We start from the raw sequence: 21049 nt of genomic DNA, 5'->3' as shown, positions 1-21049 counted from the left end.
TACGCATAACAACCAAACAGTTATCTAGAAAACGCTGTTAACTCCAATAATCGAATCCCCGTCGCACCAAACATGCTCGCCCTTTCAGCTGTGAGGGCGTTATAATGTTATGGTCAATCCCACTACTCGGTGGGTGGTGATAACTAGCTGCCTTCCCTCTAGTCTTACACTGCAAAATTAGGAATGACTAGCGCAGATAGCCCTCATGTAGCTTTGCGCGAAATTCAAAACAAACCAAACCAAACTAAAAAAAAAATAGATTATTTATTAATAAGCAAATAAAGCATTTTTCAAAAATACAGAAAAAATAGTTTATCATTAATATTGTTTTTTTGTTTTTGAATTTCACACAAAGCTATTCGAGGACCATATATATGCTAGCCGTCCCCAATTTAGCAGCGTAAGAATAGAGGGAAGGCAGCTAGTCATCACCACCCACCGCCAACTCTTAGATTACTCTTTTAACAACGAATAATGGGATTGACCGTCATATTATAACACCCCCACGACTGAAAGAGCGATCATGTTTGGCGCGACGGGGATGCGAACCCGCGACCTTCAGATTACGAGTCGCACGCCTTAACACGTTTGGCCATGCCGAGCCTGGTATTGAAACCCGCTTTTTAGCGTTGTGAATCCTCAGATATACCGCTGAGCCACTGGGGGGCATCATTAATATTAAAACTATTTCAATGTTGATCTTAATATAAATATTTTAAGCTAGGTTTTCATTTGAAACGTTAATAATCATTTATTTTGTAACCAGGTTTCATAACTCGTGAAAAATATAAAAGACATAAAATTAAAAAAATTAAAAAAATTTAAATGAAAAATAAAAGTTGTATATTTTATATAAGTTTGTAACTCAAGTTTATTACCTTTCAAGCAAGTGGTTGAATAGTTTTCTGGTTTCTATAATTTTTACACTGCATAGTAAAGAAATTTGGAAAAATAACTAGAGGTGTCTTACATATATATCCATTTTGAAGAGAAACCAGCTTGAATTACAGTTCGTATGTGCAAGTATATATATATATAAATATCGTGCCTTGCTAAAGCATTCACACTCTGTAATGTTTCCACATTTTGTTACAATCATGAAACTTTAAAATGGGAATTTGTATTTAGAACCTACACACTTTACTCCAAACTGAGAAAGCTAAAATAAACGTTGATATTATTTATGTAAGTTAGAGTTTCAAAACATTAGCATATCTCGATCACATAAATATTTAACACTTTTGCCACGGAGACTCCAAATTAGTTCAGGAACAAAAGATTAGTTTGAAAGGTCACAAAACTGGTGTAATGGTTTCTGTGTTAATAAAGTGGTTTAACTTGACTTCAGAGTAAATGTATTTTTTAAGCCACAACTCACACAGAGACACGACAAGCCAACCATGAAGAAAGAAAAGCACATATCAGGAGAAGGTTACAAGAAAATTTCAAAGCCATTGACTATCCCTTTCAGTGAGGTGAAATCCAACATTAAAAAGTGGAATATGCTTTATACCACCCAGTCGCAACCCAGATCTGGTCGCCTTTCCACACTAAGCAGCCGGGTAAGTAGGAAACTAGTTAAGGGTGCCACTATGAAGCTAAAAGTGACTTGTAGATGTGCAAAGATCCATGTCTGAGATAGGTGTTAGTGTATATCGCTTGACAATATCCCAATCCCTACACAAAGCTGGCCTGTATGAAGGAGCGACAAGAAAGAAACGTTAATGAAAAAGAATCATCTTAAGTCTAGTATAGAGTTTGCGACACAGCATATAAATAATACTGCAGACATATGGCAGAAGGTTTTGTGGTTACATGAGACAAAATTTAATTTTTAAACCTGAATTGAAAAAGGTACATATGTTGCAAACCCAAGACAGCACATCATCCAATCAACACCATTCCAAATGTCAGGCATGGTGGTGGCAACATTATGTTATAGGGATGCTTCTTATCATCAGCAGGGATTGGAAAGTTTGCCAATATTGAGGGCAAGATGGTTGGTGCAAAGTACAAGCAAATCCTAGAGAAAATCCTGCTTGAGTCAACCAATAATCTAAAACTGGGTCAAAAGTTCATATTTCATCAAGACAATGACCCGAAGCACAAGACCAAAGCCATACCAGAGTGGTTTCTAAGAAGAAAGTGAATGTCCTGGAGTGCTCCAGTCAACGCTCCGACTTGAATCTAATAGCACATTTATGGCAAGACTTGAATATTGCAGTCCATTAACGATCCTCAACAAACTTGTCAGAATTAGAGCAATTTTGCCAGGAGGAATGGGCAAAAATTACAACATCTCATTGTGCAAAGCTGGTAGAGACCTATTCAAAAATGTTAGCAGTAATAATTGCTGCCATAGGTTCTTCCAACAAGTGCTGGCTTAGGGGGCTGAATACTTATGCAATCAGCAAGTTTCACTTTATATGTTTTCTTTGTAAGTTTTGCTGACATTCAACCTACTTCACACACACCGGTAGTAAATTTGATCATTAGAGTGTTGAATAAAATTAAGTTTATTGAAAAAATTGTTTACAATATATTTCATCAACGTATTGGTAGAAGTTGAATAATTTATAAGACACGCTTTTGTTTCAACTTATTGTGTTGTCATCTGAAACTATACAAAGCTAAATGTTTCTGATCAAAACATAACAGCCAAATTACATTTTCGTGTGTGTCTTCTTCATTGTTTCACAAAGAAGAAAATTTTCGTGATTGTTTATGAAAGTCCTTGAGAATTATTATCCGCACAATTGTCTTCTTTCGTAATATCCAAATATTTCCTGATTCGTGCACACGGTTTCTGTTTTTCTTCTGGTTTCAGTTATTATTAAGAGAGCAGTTGTTTATGACTTTTGTTTTGTAATTTCTTTAATTCCTTGCTACACTGTCATGGACGGCAACAGATAGGACAGCCTAAGAGAAAACCAAGTAAACATTTCAAATTTTGTTACTAAGACTTTAAAAAAATATGTAACTTTAGTTTGACGAAAATAAAGTTGTACCTTCAACTGATTTTGGTCCTAATCGTTTAATTCTTTTTCGTTGCTGACGTAATATTTCAAAGCTTAATTCTCTCAAATCTCACGTAATTTTACAAACAATCAATAAAAGTAGATTTCTAGTGAGTATGCACATGAAAACAATTTTGAGAACAAAATTTTTTACACTAAATTATAAATTTGATACATAACATCACAGTGCTGTTAAATTATAAAACAGCTTTAAAATTTAGAGGTACCGGTAACATACATGTGTGTAGTCGTCATACTGTGTAGTGACAAAATTCTCAGCAATTTATCTATGCATATAACAATAAACATCGATATATGTTGTTCAGTTATACAATACGAAGTGTGCGAAAATATACAAAAAATTGAATGGTGAACTGACTCACAATTTAGGTGGAGAAAAAATGTTAGAGAAACATGCGCCCCCATATAAGGAATGATGTCTCATTCCCCTACTAAAATCTGTCGTCCATTATAATATTACTATTTTACACACAGATTCTATGTTTATATTGTTTATTTGTTGTTGTTTAACACGAAGGCACTCAATGTGCTAAAATGCACTTAGTCCACCACAACGATCTAATCCCAATTCTGGGTAGCGTAAATAAATTATAAACCATCATTATGTTGACCACCACATTATGTATAAAACTTTCGATTTTATTTATATGTTTACGTTGCATGAAAGTTCAAGTCTAAATGTGTGTGAGGATTTTTGCTTCTTTTATGTTTTTAATAAAAAATCTTAAGTATATTTCTTGAAATAGGAATTACTTCGTTTGTTATTCAACTTGTGGTTTAAAAAATACTTTGGACACCGACGAGAAATTTCTCACGCTATTCCAAGATACTTTAATAGCCGTAATTTTTATAGAATAGATGGAGCTGTGAAAATGCATGATTATTTTACATACAGCAAACATAAGAAATCGGGCTAAGCAGGGCCAAATGATGAGAAGTTACAAAGTTCGCGCCAGAAAGACCGCACTGAACACTATAGTCTATAGAAATGGACGTCAATTCCAAACAGTGCTTGATGTTCGTGAAGCCATCTTCAGCACTTGGAATAACATTCCAGCCAGCCTTCTGCAAACGCTTATATCGACCATGTCAAAGCGAATGTTTCAAGTTTTTTGCAATGACGGTCATGCAACTCACTACTGAGACCTCTTGTTGGGCATTTTCTACCCTGTTTAGGACTTCATTTTGGTATGGACTTAAACTTTTGACCAGCTAGTATTTAGGCTAATTTCATAGTTTTCACATTTTCCCTATTAAATGCTAAAAGAGTTTTTTTTCTCCTTTTCTTATTTTCATCTTTTGAAGCTCTACTCAAATAAGTGGTTGAGTCTAACAACATAAAATGCATATTTTTTCTTTATGTTCATTGGCCTTAAGATTTTGGCCAGCAGTGTATCAATTCAGAACACCAATTTCCATCAGTAGACGAACAACCAAACAAAATTATAACAATTCAAAATTCTGGTTTTAATTAACATTTATCTATTCAAGCTGTAGTGTCTGGTAAGTCAAAAAAAAAAGAACATGTGTTTCATACACTGGTTTAAAATCGACAAACCCTAAACGTCGACTGCCTTACCTCAAAAGAGAATCTCCGATGACCATGAGGACGTGTTTCCAGCTTCTGCAGGTTTCAGAAGGTTATTGGCGTTGTTGAATGATGAATGTTTTAGATGTTCATTAGACGGAGGTTTAGGATGAAGAAGATGGGAAACTCCTAGCTGGAACTTATCTTCGCGTGGATTGAGCACAGTTGATGTGTGACTGCTGAATTTGTCTATAAGACGAAAGAAAGCATTTTGAAAGACAGATCTGTGACCTATACAGAGCAACATTCATTGTCTTGGGCAGCTGTGAGAAAAGTTACATCAGATTAAGCTCAATAACATTTTATTCTTATTCATGGTAAAGAACATCAGGTGATTTAATATCACTCCATTAGATTGATCTCAAAATGACTAAATCAGTAATAATGGTAGAGTTTTTAGCAAATCTCAAGTACGAAACGGGTGAATTTCTTTTAGGCACAACCCTGAATTTTAAAGATATATAGTTTACAAAATTGATTTAGGATCAAATGAACACCATAGGCCCAGAGTTCACTCGAAAAGTTACTTTCCAAGATAATAATCTGCGAGTTCTTGGCGTATTTCTTAAAATACAATAAAAGTCGGTTTCGAGAGTACGTAACTTTGCTTTAACTAGCCATTTGAATTACTTAATTTTGTCGGTAATTTCTTTTATTTTGCTTATAGCTTTTAAGGCTCAACTCGATTTTGGTTTGATGTGTTACGAAATACATACAAAATAGTTACTTCCAGATAGTTGTTGTTAAAATACCTTAATTTTCAAATGTTCCAAGTCCTTTGACAATGAGCCTGCACACATGAGAGCAACTACTAATCTTACAGGTTAACTCATGTCTAAAAACTGATGCCTTTTCCCTCTTACAACAGTGGTTAAAGAACATCACGAGTCTATTTCTGCTGTTACTTACAATTGTCAAGACCCTAAAAATCTTACAGCTTTTAGTCAAAGCTTAACGTCAAAGTTTATTGCACATACGTGTGGATCTAACGGAACAAGACATTCAGCTACACCTCAAAGTTAAACAAATAAGGAAAACTGGAGCGCTTATGAACCAAGATATGTGTAATGAAATCTATAAGTTTCCCTGATGTTTACTTATGTCTTTCGCCGCTTTTCGATGTCGGAAAACGTATGAACGGTCAATGGTGGATTTAACTCTAGGCGCCAACTAAGTGCCCTCCATTGACATGGACCTCAAAGTCTAAACTAAAAATGCTCATATATTTATGTTTCATATTTTATAGAGAAGTAGAATGGTGCAATTCCCCGTTTCCTAGAACACTACGTGGCAGAATGTCTAGAGACAGTGGCGAATGTACTGTAGAGAGCGGCTAGAAAAATCGAAAATGGTTATTTTTTGGTGGCTGGTTTTCTCTGTATTACTAGTAAAATATACTCGAACCCAATAATGTAGATCTATGTGCTGAGATCAGATGTGATTATCCGATTCTCTATATTTATCTTCGTGAAACTAATATTATATACATGGTACTGGACTTTATTCGCTGTGTGATGCAATGATATGGAAAGTCTCAGTCTACGCACTGAAAACATTTTTGTACCAATTTGATTGTGTTTATATTTTAAAAATGAGCAACCCCACCCCCTTCTGGATACAGTCCTGAAGAGTTAAATCATTTGATAAAACAAACAGCAAAGAAGATGCTGGTGAATTATTCCTAACTATAAACCATATATCGGGAAATACAGACAAAGCTAAACGAGGACTATCTGTGCTATCCGTCCCTAATTTAGCAGTGTAAGATTATCTAGTCATCACCACTCACCACCATTGGACTACTATTTTACCAACAAACAGTGGGATTAATTAAACATAATAACGCCCACAGAGCTGAAAAAGCGAGCATGTTTGGTGTGACGGGGATTCGAACCCACGACTCTCAGTTGAGCGCCCCAGCCACCTGGCCATAATAAATAAAAAAATGATTGTTTGGAGTAATTCCTATAAAGTCTCGAAATGTTTAAAAATTTAGAGGAATTTATATTAAATGTGTTGAAAGAATTAAATCTAGACATCAAAAATTGTAGAAGACAAACCTACGATAATGCTTCAAACATGACTGGAAAATAATCGGGACTTCAAGCAAGAATTAAAACGCAGACTTATTTACACTATTATGCTTGCCATTTGTTAAATATATTCGCGAATTACGCAACAACAGTTATGTTCTGGAGTGGCATTATGTTTCTATGTTTCTAGTGAATTTTACGCAAAGTGAAGCAGGTTTAAAAATACGGAACAGTTTGATGAAGTGTTGTGAACAACAAGAGATCAATTCATTTCTAGTGTTTTCTCTGTATTTTGTAATCCAGTAGTTACTGAAATTGACAAAAGATTTGTGAGTTACAGTAGTCGTATTAACTATTTTAAAATATTATTTCACTTTACAATAGATGACAAAGAGAAACAAATGATATAGACACTGAGTCATTGAAAGAGGAAACGAAACAGCAGACTTTTTAAAAAACTTTACGGTGAAGAAAATGTTTGCGGCTCGAGTGTCATGTTTGATTTACTATTGAATGAATTGCAAGACACCCATCGGCTTTTTAAACACATTTTTCTAAACTGTTTATGTACCAAATTACTTACGTAATCCGAGGGTACGGGTTCGAATCCCCGTTACACCAAACATGCTCGCCCTTCAAAAACAAACAAAGAAACCAAAGATCAAACGTGAACAGTTAAGACCAAGTAGACATTTACCAAGAGAACAGTAAGAAAATGAGCTGGAAGAAACTCGAAAGGAAGAGTAGATGAAACGTAACAGAAATCTAAATTGAAAACCGAAGAAGATTACAGAGACAATGAAGACGAAAATAGCAAAGTTAATATGGCAAAGCGAAAAACAAAAATATTATAGTTTGAACAAAATTGAGAAGAAAAAATGAAAGGAAGAATAAACATAATTAAGAATTAAATTTATAAATTAAATTAATTAGTTTATATATAAAATATTACATCTTTATATTTATCGTTGTGACATTTCATTAACTTTAATCTACAAAAACCAATAAGATACTTTTTTTGCATTTTGCACAGAGCGGCACAAACTTAAGGTAACAACGAAAGTACACTCACCGAAATTGGATCACTATAAAATGAAGGTACGTTCTTGAGGATCGGTAAAAATAGCAAAAACTAAAATCTGACTTCCTGACTGTAACAGGCCCGGCATGGCCTAGCGCGTAAGGCGTGCGACTCATAATGCGAGGGTCGCGGGTTCGCGCCCGCGTCGCGCTAAACATGCTCGCCCTCCCAGCCGTGGGGGCGTTATAATGTTACGGTCAATCACACTATTGGTTGGTAAAAGAGTAGCCCAAGAGTTGGCGGTGGGTGGTGATGGCTAGCTATCTTCCCTCTAGTCTTATACTGTTAAATTAGGGACGGCTAGCACAGATAGCCCTCGTGTAACTTTGCGCGAAATTCAAAACAAACAAACAAACTGACTATACCTGGAAAGATCGCAAATCACATACCATTTGTCTGGTCTCAACTAACAACTGTGATTCAGATAGGTTTCACTGTAACACTATTATAGTATTATAACTCCCAGCAGACATTGCCCTCTGATTGTTTTATACTTATATTAGGATGACTTATCCTCTACTGTCATAAACATATATTCTGGAAAACCCAACAGACCTTCTGTGCTATCATACACCTATATTAAGAGAAACCCCCGCAAACCATTTCTGATACCATCATACACTCAATCTGTCGTAGATCCCGGCAATTTGTGCTATCACATACCTACGTTATGAGAAATCCTTGTATACCTTTCCTTTTGAATGCTATATTATAAAGCATTTCGGTGTTTTTTTACCTCTTGAGTAATAAATATTTACAGATCTCATTATTTGAAAGTAAGTTTTCATACAGTAAGTGACCTAGACAAGATTTATTTTTGTTTCTAATATTATGAAAGTGTGTTCTTCATATCCACTGATATTCAGCTTCCAGAAATATTATGCAGATACAGCAGATGAAAGCTTGTTTGTTTTGTTTTTTTTTTGAATTTCGTACAAAGCTACTCGAGGGATATCTGTGCTAGCCGTCCCTGATTTAGTAGTGTAAGACTAGAGGGAAGGCAGCTAGGCATCACCACCCACCGCTAATTCTTGGGCTACTCTTTTACCAACGAATAGTAACGCCCCCACGGCTGGGAGGGCGAGCATGTTTGGCGCGACGGGGATGCGAACCCGCGACCCTCAGATTACGAGTCGCACGCCTTAACACGCTTGGCCATGCTGGGCCACAGATGAAAGCATACATAAACAATCTTTATTCATCGTGAAAATAACGTGTTATTAAGTGTTTCATCTATTGACTAGTCTCTAATTCCGCTAAGACTAGCTGGCAGTTGGGGTAAAGGGAAGTTTTCTTTGAGACGACCCCACCATACAAAGACAAAAACAATTCTAATTTACTGCCCAAGTTCAGAAACTTTTTCAAAGTGCGCTGTGCCAGAATACAATGCTGCATACACTATAGACTATTCCAAGTAACATTTACATAAAGAAAACTCGTGACTCATTCCAGTTTGTACAACGATCCTTGTAACCCTTTGAGAAAGGCTTGTTCTTTCCAAAAAAGGGTAGAGGCGATACAGAATCAAAGTGAAACAACTTTTTATCGGTAGTTTTACCTGGGTAAAAGGATTAAGAGATGTTTACGAACATTTGATATACAATTAACAATAACCACATGCTGAATATCTGCATGAAATTTAGAAAAGCATTACTTGAATATGCCTAGTTGAAGCTATATTCAAACAAGTTGTGGAAGGATGAAATTTATAGCTGTTCCGGTTATGATAATCAAGTTTGATTGGTTAAATCCCATTAAATTTGATATAGATATCTTGAGACAGGTTTCCATAAATTATGATCAAACTTCCCTCCTGACTTACATATTTTCAAGGAGTAACTATTTCTCCTAGACCTACATTTTAAGGAGTATAAGGTCATGCAGACGTTTTGTCAAAGCTGTCTTTTAAATCCATTTGACTATAATTCTGATTCATTTGCCTTTATGATTTAATAATTTTTATGTGGAATATACACAATATTATTATATAATTTGGATAAATTTTATGCCAATATATTCCATAAGGTTTTAGCATGCACGAGACAGCATGTTATTTATTGATTTTTTTTTTAATATTTAAAATCCCACTGGTGGCTCAACAGTAAGTCTGAAGGCTTACGGCGTTAAAAATTGGGTTCGATACTGGCGGTAGGTAAAGCATATATAGGCTACTTCATAGCTTTGTGTTTACTGTATTAGGAAGGTTATGTCCATAAGTACAGCTTAGAAGAGCTTTTAAGCTTCTTATTCTCATAGTTCACACGTATTACAAAGATATATAAAACGCTCGCTTTCGTTATAGCGTTTAAACAAAACTAAGTGTGACCTAATGGTTAATGTATATAGGGAATCCGAAGGTATGGGTTTCGAGACATGATGCTGCTAAACAAGCCTCACACTTTCAGTTTTAGGTGCTTTATAAGAGTTATAGACATTTATACTATTTGGTCAAAAGTACTTGCTTCAGCCTGCGAGTGCACCACTTGTTGTCTTCCCTCTAGTTCGTAATTCAATATTAGAAACTTCTTTTCCTGAACTATAGAACTCCTTGATTTGCACTGAGCGCATAAAGTGTTGTTCAAATAAACAAACAATTTTTTAAAAAGTAACTGGTTCTCATAGTTTCAAAGATATAGAGATGAAATGATTGTTTGCTGACATCACTATGAAAACGAAATTTTACATTCCATGAAAAAGGAATTTGACATTGGTAATTATACTGAATTTTAATTGGATCACAATTAAATGTAAATTGTGATAACACAAACTACAAGAAGGCTCTTCTTGTTTTGTCTTTAAAACATTTACTTGAAGAAAAGAATACTTCAGAAAAGGCTACAAACCAATGATTATTTGTTATAATTTATCATCTCTTTTCTTTTTTGGCTTATAGACCATCTACATTGGACCAACCATACGGAACAAGCCCCAAAGTTTAGACTCACAATACTTCAAACTTACTACTAAATCATCATCTTTTCTTAATAAATTTTTAGTCATTTGTTTATCATTCAAACGCCTGGCGTATAAAATTTCATGAAAGAAGTGAAATTTAAAGGTAAAAAATATCTGAAACGTATTAAAATTCTGGATTCGATCCCTATGGTTAACAGAGCGGAACTAGTCCATTGTGTGGACAACTGCCTTACACTGCTAAATCAGAGATGGCTAGCGCAGTTAGCCCTCGTGTAGCCTTGCGCGAAATTCAAAACCAAACAAACAAAACCATTGCGCTTGCATAAACAACAAATTAAGCCGCCTGGATAAAGAATGTAGTGTTAATTACAAACATAATGTCTAATACTAACATCTTATGATAAGCATGATTAAATGTAATAATATTTCGTCAACTTAAAGAAGGCGTTCACACCATAAAAATTGTTATAATAAAGAGTTTATATAAATAATGTTCTGACAATGAAGGTGTTTAGCTCCCCCCGTGAGACATTATTAGATCTCAGATACGTATGCTATTAAATAATAGTTTTCTATAATAAAAACTAATTGCTTTTTCTTTATTTGCATTCCAAAATTCCTAGCCACAAGAGAAAAGCTCCAGCGATGCGCTGTGTGATAGGCCTGGCATGGCCTAGCGCGTTAAGTCGTGCGCTTCGTAATCTGAGGGTCGCGGGTTCGCATCCCCCTCGCGCCAAACATGCTCGCCCTCCCAGCCGTGGGGGCGTTATAATGTGACGGTCAATCCCACTATCCGTTGGTAAAAGAGTAGCCCAAAAGTTGGCGGTGGGTGGTGATAACTAGCTGCCTTACCTCTAGTCTTACACTGCTAAATTAGGGACGGCTAGCACAGATAGCCCTCGAGTAGCTTTGGGCGAAATTCCAAAACAAACAAAACAAATCCCCTGTGTGTTAAATATCGACTGCATTTGTCACCTAAGCCTTTTCCTATAATATAGTTTATAACAAAAATTTATAATGTACATACAAAATAAACTGTACTCATATTTTATTTCCACCTAAAAGAAAAACATTAAAGTATTGAACAAATAATTATTTAAGTCAAAGCTACACGATGGACTATCTGCGCTGTTTCTAGTACGGGTATCTAACTGCGAGTTTTAGCATTATAAGCCCACACGCTTATCGCTGAGCCACTGTGGGCAAACAAAAAATTAAAATGAAACAGATTGAAAACTGTACTTGTTTTATTTAATTAAAAACTTAAATTTTATCATTTATTTAATATAGGCTTAGTATAATAATTCAATGTTACCATAAATATTTTTCCATAACCCTTCTACTCCCAGTGGTACAGAGGTATGTCTGCAGACTTACACTACTAGAAAGCGGGTTTCGATATCTTTATGCTTAACCTCAAACAATAATTGTTAAAATATTAAACTAAAAGAAAAATTTTCCTTCAAAATTTTGTTAATTATTTTTTGTAATACCTATATATAGTTAATTTCAATTTTTTTACTTTTCTCGTTGATATGGAAACGCAATATTATGTGAGAAGGGTGGCAGCACTCAAATAATGCATCTCAAATAATTCAATATAAACTGTTAGTGACTAAATAACATAACGGAGCATGTATAGCATTGTTGCCAACGCTGTAATGAACTCGTTTTGTCATCGGATAATTACTTTTGTGCCATTTATGTTTTCAAACTATGTTTCTTTTTGCACATCAATATAAATGTCGCTTTAAAAAAGTTCTAAAATCTAGATTATCTTCTACTTGCTAAGTATCGCAAAAGGATGATGGCTCCATCTACTGTCTATGTTCTTAATCATTGATTTAATAGCACAGTTGACGAAAAGTTTTGTTTTTGACTCTGGTTAGTTTCGCTCCCCGCAGGTACAAAGTAAGTCTACGCATTTACAACGCTGAAATCAGGGGTTCGATTCTCCTCGGTGGGCTCAGCAGATAGCCCTATGTGGCTTTGCTATAAGAAAACACAAACACATCCGTTTAGTTTCAAAAGTAGAAACTTTTTTTTTCTAGAATTCCCAGCCAGTGGAGTTGTTTTCAGTAGTAGATGTTAGCGAATTTTTATAGTTCACCTAACGGAATTCAATTTTTTATTTTATTTTTGAGTTGGCTTCACTGATGGAAAATTTAAATTTTGTGATGCAAGTGGCACAAGTTTTAGAATCTCAGGTATAAAAAAAATTCCAACAAAATATACATTATACGAGGGCTGTTCAAAAAATACGCGGACTGACGTCATAAAACAAAATGTACTTTATTTAGAAGTTACAGGTCTGGGACCCCTTCAAAGTACTCTCCTCCCCAACACACACACTTATCCCAACGGTGTTTCCACTTGTTGAAACAGTCCTGGTACGCTTCTTTTGTAATGTCCTCCAGCTCCTTCGTCGAATTTGCCTTAATCTCGGGAATCGTCTCAAATCTTCTTCCTTTCAAGGGTCTTTTGAGTTTGGGGAACAAGAAAAAATCGCAAGGAGCAAGGTCAGGTGAGTACGGAGTGGGGGTTGGGAAGAACAGTGATCGAGTGTTTGGCCAAAAACTCACGAGTTCTGAGGCACACATTTCGCAGCAACGCGGTGCATCTTCAATTTTTCGGTCAAAATCTCGTAACAAGATCCAACTGATATCCCACACTCTTCAGCAAGCTTCCTGACAGTTAGACGTCGATTTGCCCGCACTAGGGTGTTGATTTTGTCGACGTGTTGGTCGTCAGTTGACGTGGAAGGACGTCCAGGACGCTCATCATCCTCAATGAACTGTCGACCATTTTTAAAACGTTCATGCCACTTGAAACATGCCGTACGCTTCATAGTAACATCACCGTAAGCCGTGTTAAGCATAGCAAAAGTTTTAGTCGCAGATTTTCCAAGTTTAACACAAAATTTCACAGCAAGTCGTTGCTCCTTCAGGTCATTCCTTCTGAAATCCGCCAAACGAAAAAATCGCACTTCACTTAAAACCGCGTAGCTAATACACAAATGAAGATATCTTCAATCGGGAAATGCCGTCGTAATCAGCTGATCTGTGCGAACCTAGCGGCACCAAGCGGATTCCCCTGGAACCAACTGGAGCCGCGCAATTCAAACAGTCCGCGTATTTTTTTAACAGACTTCGTACAGGGCTGTTGCTAATAAGTACACGAGTTTCATATTTTCAAGTAACGCTTTCAATCAGAAAAGTTTGTTTACACAGACTAAGTTAGCACATTTTTGTAGAGGGACATTTTGATAAATTTCAGCTTATTGATAAGTAGTTTGGTTTGTTCGTTTTGAATTTCACGCAAAGATACACGAAGGCTATCTGCCCTAGCCGTCCCTAATTTTACCTCTTGAGTGATAAATGTTTACAGATCTCATTATTTGAAAGTAAGTTTTCATACAGTAAGTGACCTAGACAAGATTTATTTTTGTTTCTAATATTATGAAAATGTGTTCTTCATATCCACTGATATTCAGCTTCCAGAAATATTATGCAGAAATATTATTGTTTGTTTTGTTTGTTTGTTTTTTAATTTCGCACAAAGCTACTCGAGGGCTATCTGTGCTAGCCGTCCCTAATTTAGCAGTGTAAGATTAGAGGGAAGGCAACTAGTCATCACCACCCACCGCCAACTCTTGGGCTACTCTTTTACCAACAAATAGTGGGATTGACCGTCACATTATAACGTCACTACAGCTGAAAGGGCGAACATGTTTGGTGTGACGAGGATGAGAAACTGCAACCCTTGGATTACGAGTCGAGTGCCTTAACCATCTGGTCATGCCGAGCCTATCGTTAAGTGAGCAAAGCATTATGATTCACGGTTAGTTTCGCATGTGATACTGATCTTGTCAGTAGCCTCAAAATTAAACTTGGAGGAGAGATTCTAATAATCATACTCAGGCAGATTCAGCTAATTTCTATCGTATGTGTTGGAATCAAGCCCCAAATTTTAGGGTTCTAAGGCCTCAAGCTTACCGATTCATTATCATTTAAGTACTAAATTATCGTGTTTTCGTTTCATAATAAACGTTTTTATTAACAGTCTTCTTCAAAAGAATCTAGTTAAAAGCTAGGCCATTATGCCTACATGGTAACGCTTCACGATGACATACGTAGAAAGGCATATGATAGTTTCTTTTACTTCAGTACATTGGCATAAAAATGCTATAGAAATATATACACAAAAAACATTTAGAAGTGCGTGCGTATTAAAACGTGTCAATATGTTTACTTTGGCTGTAAAATGCTTAACACTGACCATTATTGGAACAATTTTTTTTTCTGCGGTTACACGTAAGTAGTCTGTTACATGATACCGATAGCTATAAATGATATGATACATAAGGCAAAGAGTCGTTAGAGGCCATATTACACGTATATCATTTATAAGTAATTCATATTAATAACCTTAATAGGGTTATAAAAGTACAGTACAAACCTTACCTTCTTCACCGGGTATTTTGGAATAAAGTACACAACACAGCATTACAATTACGGTAATTGTTCATAATAAATAACTACTTGAAAATTACTTATCGCCTTTTCATTTACTCCATTATCAAACATTACCTGTATCATGAAAAACATTTTCAAGAAATAGTGCTCTCACATGACGCAACAGTTTTCCTATTTAACATTCGTACGATAGTGTGATATCTGAACAAAGAGGTAAGAAATCTAAACAGATACACAAACGAACTCTATTTCGTACACTGTTACTGTTCTCAGTAAATAGAAAGAAGAACTTTGTTCGTATAATTAAAATAAAGTATGCTACATTTGTAATCAAACGGTCTGCTCTCGCTTACAAATTAACCAAAAATGATTCCATATTCAATTACGTATCGGTGTAATTTTAATTTTGTGTCATGTATAGCTTAGTCAAGAAAATTAAGTCATAAAGAAAAAACAATTACATTTCTACTTCATAGACTCATTCGATAATATAAAATACTACAGTGATCTGCATATGTCCCTTTCGACTGCATAATTAGGATGCAAAGAAACTGAAATAGGGCGTGAGACATTTCATATGTATGGATCGAAGTTAAGAGTTGATGTATTAACTTTTTCCCGCTATTTTATTATTGCTTAGTATTCAACATTGTTCTTATTGCCAAAAACGTGTAAGTGTATCATTTTAGTTGTCTAATTAAAACCCGTTTGTTATTAAACTGTCTGTTTCGCCCTATCTTTTAAGAACTAACAAATACGATTCGTAACTTCCTTAAAATTGGCACATGTATTTCATAAATTATAAGTTTAGTATTTTTACAGCATATGACGCTCTAAATAGTATTTGATTAAACATTTTTAGCTAGTCTGATAAAAGTCTTATGATGTTATATTAACGGAATCTCTCGTCTTTGTTTTATCAATTTTTTCTTGAGTGGTACACAGCTCTTAAATTTATTGTATAAACGTGTAAAGCTACTGGATATACACTAAGATAAAATAGACCCATACACATTAACTAACAAAGTAATTCGTAATTAGTTACTTTGGCCAAAGTCGTGTTCATCGTAGCACTCAAAGCTGAGTCCAGGAGGGACCTCTGTATTTGTTAGCTTTAAAGGTGAACTACTTCAACCTACTGTTCTAGTTTTGACTTTAATCTTTTAGATACAAGGGCCAAGTAGATTATTTTATCTGTAGCTTCTGTTGAGAAGGCGTTAAATCTTGTTTTAAAAAGCACTCGAGGTTTTGGAATCTTTTATGATTTTTTATTAAAGAGATTTTTCATTTTTAAATCACTTTGGAAATAAATAGAAAAATAACCATTACTGCGAAGAAGTAGAAATGCGGAAACTGATTTGAGTAGTTACTATTATAATTTTTTAAATGTCATGTAGGGTTTTGTTGTTTGAGTGTTTATAGTTAAGGACAGAGATACACGATGGAATATCTATACTGTGTCCTCCATAGGCATATAAACCTATTTTTTAGCATTGTAAGCCTTCAGAATTATTGCTGCTCCATTAGGGTGGGTGTGACTCATATGGTGACAAGATCAAATATTATATCGAAATAAATGGCAACTCATGTGGTTGTTGGAACTAATTATGGTGGTTTCGAAAGTAATAAATTCAAGCAATTAAATACATTGTTTAAATGTTATTATTTAATTTCTGTAGTGCATACTACATTTTAGTGCATAAGATACATTTTAATACTGGTAATAAAGACTTATAAAACAAAGTTTGTTATTTCACATTAATTGGACATTCAATGTTACGCTTTACAGATTCTTCAGGGGCGTTTCGCCGAAACACAAATCGAAACTGACAGCTTTGTACAGTAACTTCAGTTAGTGTTACGAGGTCGTTTATTTTTAGTATTAAAATTATTTACACATAGCATATTATTGTTGCACTTTTATGTCATGTTAAAACATATCAAACACCAATTAAAAGTTTGAGGTGATAAAGGAGTAGTCAAATATGCGTGTTGTCCTCATTTGTTCGGAATCCTCATGTAGTATAATAACCTTCACGACGAATTGTCTATTTCTAATTGTGTATATTGATTATCAAATGTAATCTCTTAAGTTACAGGATCCTTGTGTGTACCAAAAATCCGGCAGAGCAGAATGAGGCTATGGCATACAATATTTAAAATATTATCTTCTCCTCACATTTGAAAAGCAAAATATATAGTATAAATAACACGTAGCGATTAAATCTGAGTGCTCAGAGGCGTTTACAAAATACACTTTTGAGACATACCTCATTGGAAGTAGATATCTCAGGAATATTTTACGAAATCTGAGGTTAAGGAAAGTAAACCTGATATATAATAAAAAATAATTATAATGATGTTTTATAATGTTTTCATTTTTCACTAACACCAAGGTGAATAAAGTTCGTAAACAAAACAAAACGTACAACACCCAATAACAAGTTTCAAACACTAGAATTGTGATGCTCAGTTTTATTCTACTTATGAACAAAATTGTTCTATACTATTAAACAAATCCATTTATTTAATCAAAATAAATTTATGAAATATTCTAAATTAAAACTGGGGAGGAATTTCGTTAATAAGCGAAAAGCTACATAACGGGTGATCTGTGCTCTGTCCACTGCGGGCATCAAAATCCGATTTTTATGGCTATAAGCCATCAAACTCACTGCTGAGCTGCTTGAGGTGAGAGGAGTAAAGAAAATGAGAGTGTTTTACGAACTTGAGTCAGTACAATGGTTGAACATCTTGATTGTACTCTCATTCTGATATATTTATCATCCTATAGTTAGGTACAAGAGGAACAAAATTTCGGTCTAACGAAATACTCGGATCTATCAAGAAATCCTAGAACGTTCATTGGTAAAGAAAATTTAAAATTTTATTTACTCGATAGTTCTAACATTTCTCAATATGGCCAGAAGTTTAACTCAATATAATTACTAATACAGTAACTTTATTTACGATACAGTAACGTTTTACACTCCTCATATAAAGAATGTGTGAAACTGGTTTACTGTTAATAAACGTTCAGGTGATCAACTGTTTTATTAGTTTAAATGCCACGTATTGAAAACAAACAAAATAGAAAACAGAAACATTTCTTTTAACTCTCCCTACTCGCCTCAACTTCAAAGAATTTGGAACAAGGCTGAATTTTGTTCCAGGGCTATTGGCTTCGAGCAATTTGTTGAGTTTTATTTTATAGTAATAATAAAGAAAAAGGTCATATGTGTCATGAAGCTCCATATACCTGGAATAATAACAATTTTTATGAATGAATAACATGCTAACGTATACTTCAGACGGAATATTTTCTGTTCGGTAAAACCTTCTAAATCTATCTATTCTTTCTATTTATAGACAGAACCACACTTATGGTAATCTTAACATCAAATGACAAAGTGCAAAAAGCACTTCTGATATCTATATTTTCCATAATTTCAAATCTTAATAAGACACAAAACATTATACGAATAGACGTATAAAAGTTAGGTACAAACTAAAAATGGGAACAAGTAGGATGGATTTTAATGAGACATGTATTTGATGGTGTTGCCCACAAACAGCTCGGTTCACCATTTCTCAGATGTGATGTTTTCTCTATTTAAAATGAGCCAGTCGTGACATAGTGGTTATTCTGCCGCACTTTCGATCTGAGAGTTCCTGGTTCGCGTCCCGTTGCCCGCAACAAAAGAAGCGCACTGCACTTTAGGGCTGTGAGTTATTATAAGAGTAATGGTCAAATCGCACAACTTAATTAGAATAATCCAATAAATGTCAGTGGGTGCTGTTTGTTAAGTGTCTTCCTTTTAGTTTATCAGCTCAAAATTAGAAATGGCTAAAGTAGATAGCCCTTTGGACTAATATTCAAAACAAAACAAATCTATTCAAGCTATAATGCCATTCAGATAAAATATCATTTACCAGCACCAACCAGCTGTCCTTAACTTTAAAAAAAAATTATTGAATGTTATTGAATTTCGCGCAAAGCTACTCGCGGGCTATCTGCGTCAGCCGTCCCTAATTTAGCAGTTCTTAATGCTAGAGAGAAGGCAACTAGTTATCATCCCCAACTTTTTTACCAACAAACAATGTGACTAACTATTATAGTATAACGACTCCACACTTCTGAAAGGACCAACATATTTGGTGTGACAAGGAGTCGAACCCGCAAATTACGAGTCAAGTGCCCTAACCACCCGGCTAAACAAACAAATACCTTCCTTCTCAGTATCAATTAACTTCGTCATCTCAGGTTTATTAGATGTTTATACATTATTGGAATTGAAATGTCAACTACTTAAGGATTTTTATTTGTTGCTCACATAGGTACGTCTTCAGCATATTATTTTAACATGTTTAATCATCTCTATTATTTTCATAATTCTTTCTTCTTTTAAGCTCTGTTTCACAATATAAATGGTAATCTTAATTTGGCGATATCGTGAACTTGGAAACCCACAAGTGCTCCAAAGTTTCAATTCTATTTCATGTGTAAACCATAGCTGTGGTAAGAGATTAACTCTGATAGATGGTACACCCCTTTTTTTGGGTTTTACTTCCATACACACCTTTCCCATAATGATACGTTCTGCCACTCCCGCTCTGTAATTCTTATCCTAGTTAATATGTCCGTTTTATACGCACAATGCTAGTTATGGTTTAACCTGGTTGTTTCAAATAAACCGCTTTCAGGCTCAAATTTTCAAGAAATACAAAGCGTTTCTGGTGGAATGTTACACGTTCTTTCTCATATCTAAATAGCGTTCCGAGAAACTAGCGTTTTGGTGTTTTTATATAAAAAATAAACATCCGTAGTAGTGCCATACAGACTCGTAACTTTTCGTAATCCTTCTCTCTGTATGATTACTTCTTTAAAAACAATAAAGGCAAAGTCTACTAGAGTGTTGATAAACGTTTCTGAAAACATCAAACTACTCAGTAAAAGGAAGAACAGCAGTAACGTAGTTGACGAAACTTATCACAGATATGGTTATAAAATTAAACATCTATTTAAATATTGATTTGTTACTATACTCATTAGTTGTTAGTTTATATCTTGCGACAACTAATTAGGTTTCCATAAAAATATATTGTTCTTCTACTGTTTCTTTTTTTCCCAAACAATTTTCAGTTGATCCCTATTCCTTCATTTATCAGCGTATTAACTTGAAACCTAGTAGGGTCACACCTTGATCCAATATGCCCGGACTATTTTTTTATTCTTTCTTTTTTAAAGATGTCATGGGGTCAAAGATCCAACAATCCAAAAATTTATATTTTGAGCTCTTGTGCGATCATATTTACAGCATTCAAGGTGAAAATTGGTACAAATAAAAATTATTAAATGCCCATCACACTGACTTGTGTGTTTGTATGTATGTAGTTTAGCACAAAGCTACACAAAGAACCATCTATGTTCTGCCCACCACGGGTATTTAAACCCGGTTTCCAACGTTGCAAGTTCGTAGACATACCACTGTGTCACTGGGGTAGGAGGTAAAACAATCACATACATAAATGTTCGATTTGCTCATTTAGAGTCTTTTTTTTTTTAGGAGGGTCATAGCTCACCATAAAACATATTTTTCAGTTTTGATCATTGTTGTACTTAGCCTTATTTTGATCATTTTACATGCGATACTTTTCTACAGGTCCACACACTGAGGAAAAATGGCAGATTTGCTTATTTTTAGTAATTACAAGAGGGTCAAGATGCCACAAAGGCCTAATTTTAAGTTTGTTTGTTTTTTTACAATTACTCCGACGTATTTAGGTCCCCTGTAAAAACAGGGAATTTGGTACAAATATAATACTTTATTGGTTCCATACATAAAAGTATAAAAAACTGCCAATTTTTGGTAATTTTAGGGAAGGATTCGAGAGATCAAATAAGTCCACAATTTTAG

General features: G+C 34.8%; 1 protein-coding gene across 2 annotated transcripts in view; it reads right to left on the bottom strand.

The window, feature by feature from the left end:
- Positions 1-284: 284 nt before the first annotated feature.
- LOC143223691 (uncharacterized) overlaps positions 285-21049 on the bottom strand; it is a 32428-nt gene continuing 11663 nt past the window's right edge. The window contains exons 3-4 of one of the 2 annotated variants that reach the window (XM_076452008.1): positions 4618-4815; positions 285-2919 (exon numbers count right to left, since the gene is read on the bottom strand). In XM_076452008.1, the coding sequence (XP_076308123.1) occupies positions 4619-4815 (197 nt within the window). In that variant the 3' untranslated portion in view covers positions 285-2919; position 4618. The remainder of the gene's footprint in view (positions 2920-4617; positions 4816-21049) is intronic. The other variant, XM_076451997.1, reaches the window with a different exon arrangement.

Source organism: Tachypleus tridentatus, chromosome 1 (assembly GCF_004210375.1).
Source record: "Tachypleus tridentatus isolate NWPU-2018 chromosome 1, ASM421037v1, whole genome shotgun sequence".
Classification (NCBI taxonomy): Eukaryota; Metazoa; Arthropoda; class Merostomata; order Xiphosura; family Limulidae; genus Tachypleus; species Tachypleus tridentatus.
This window is presented reverse-complemented; position numbering and strand designations above follow the sequence as displayed.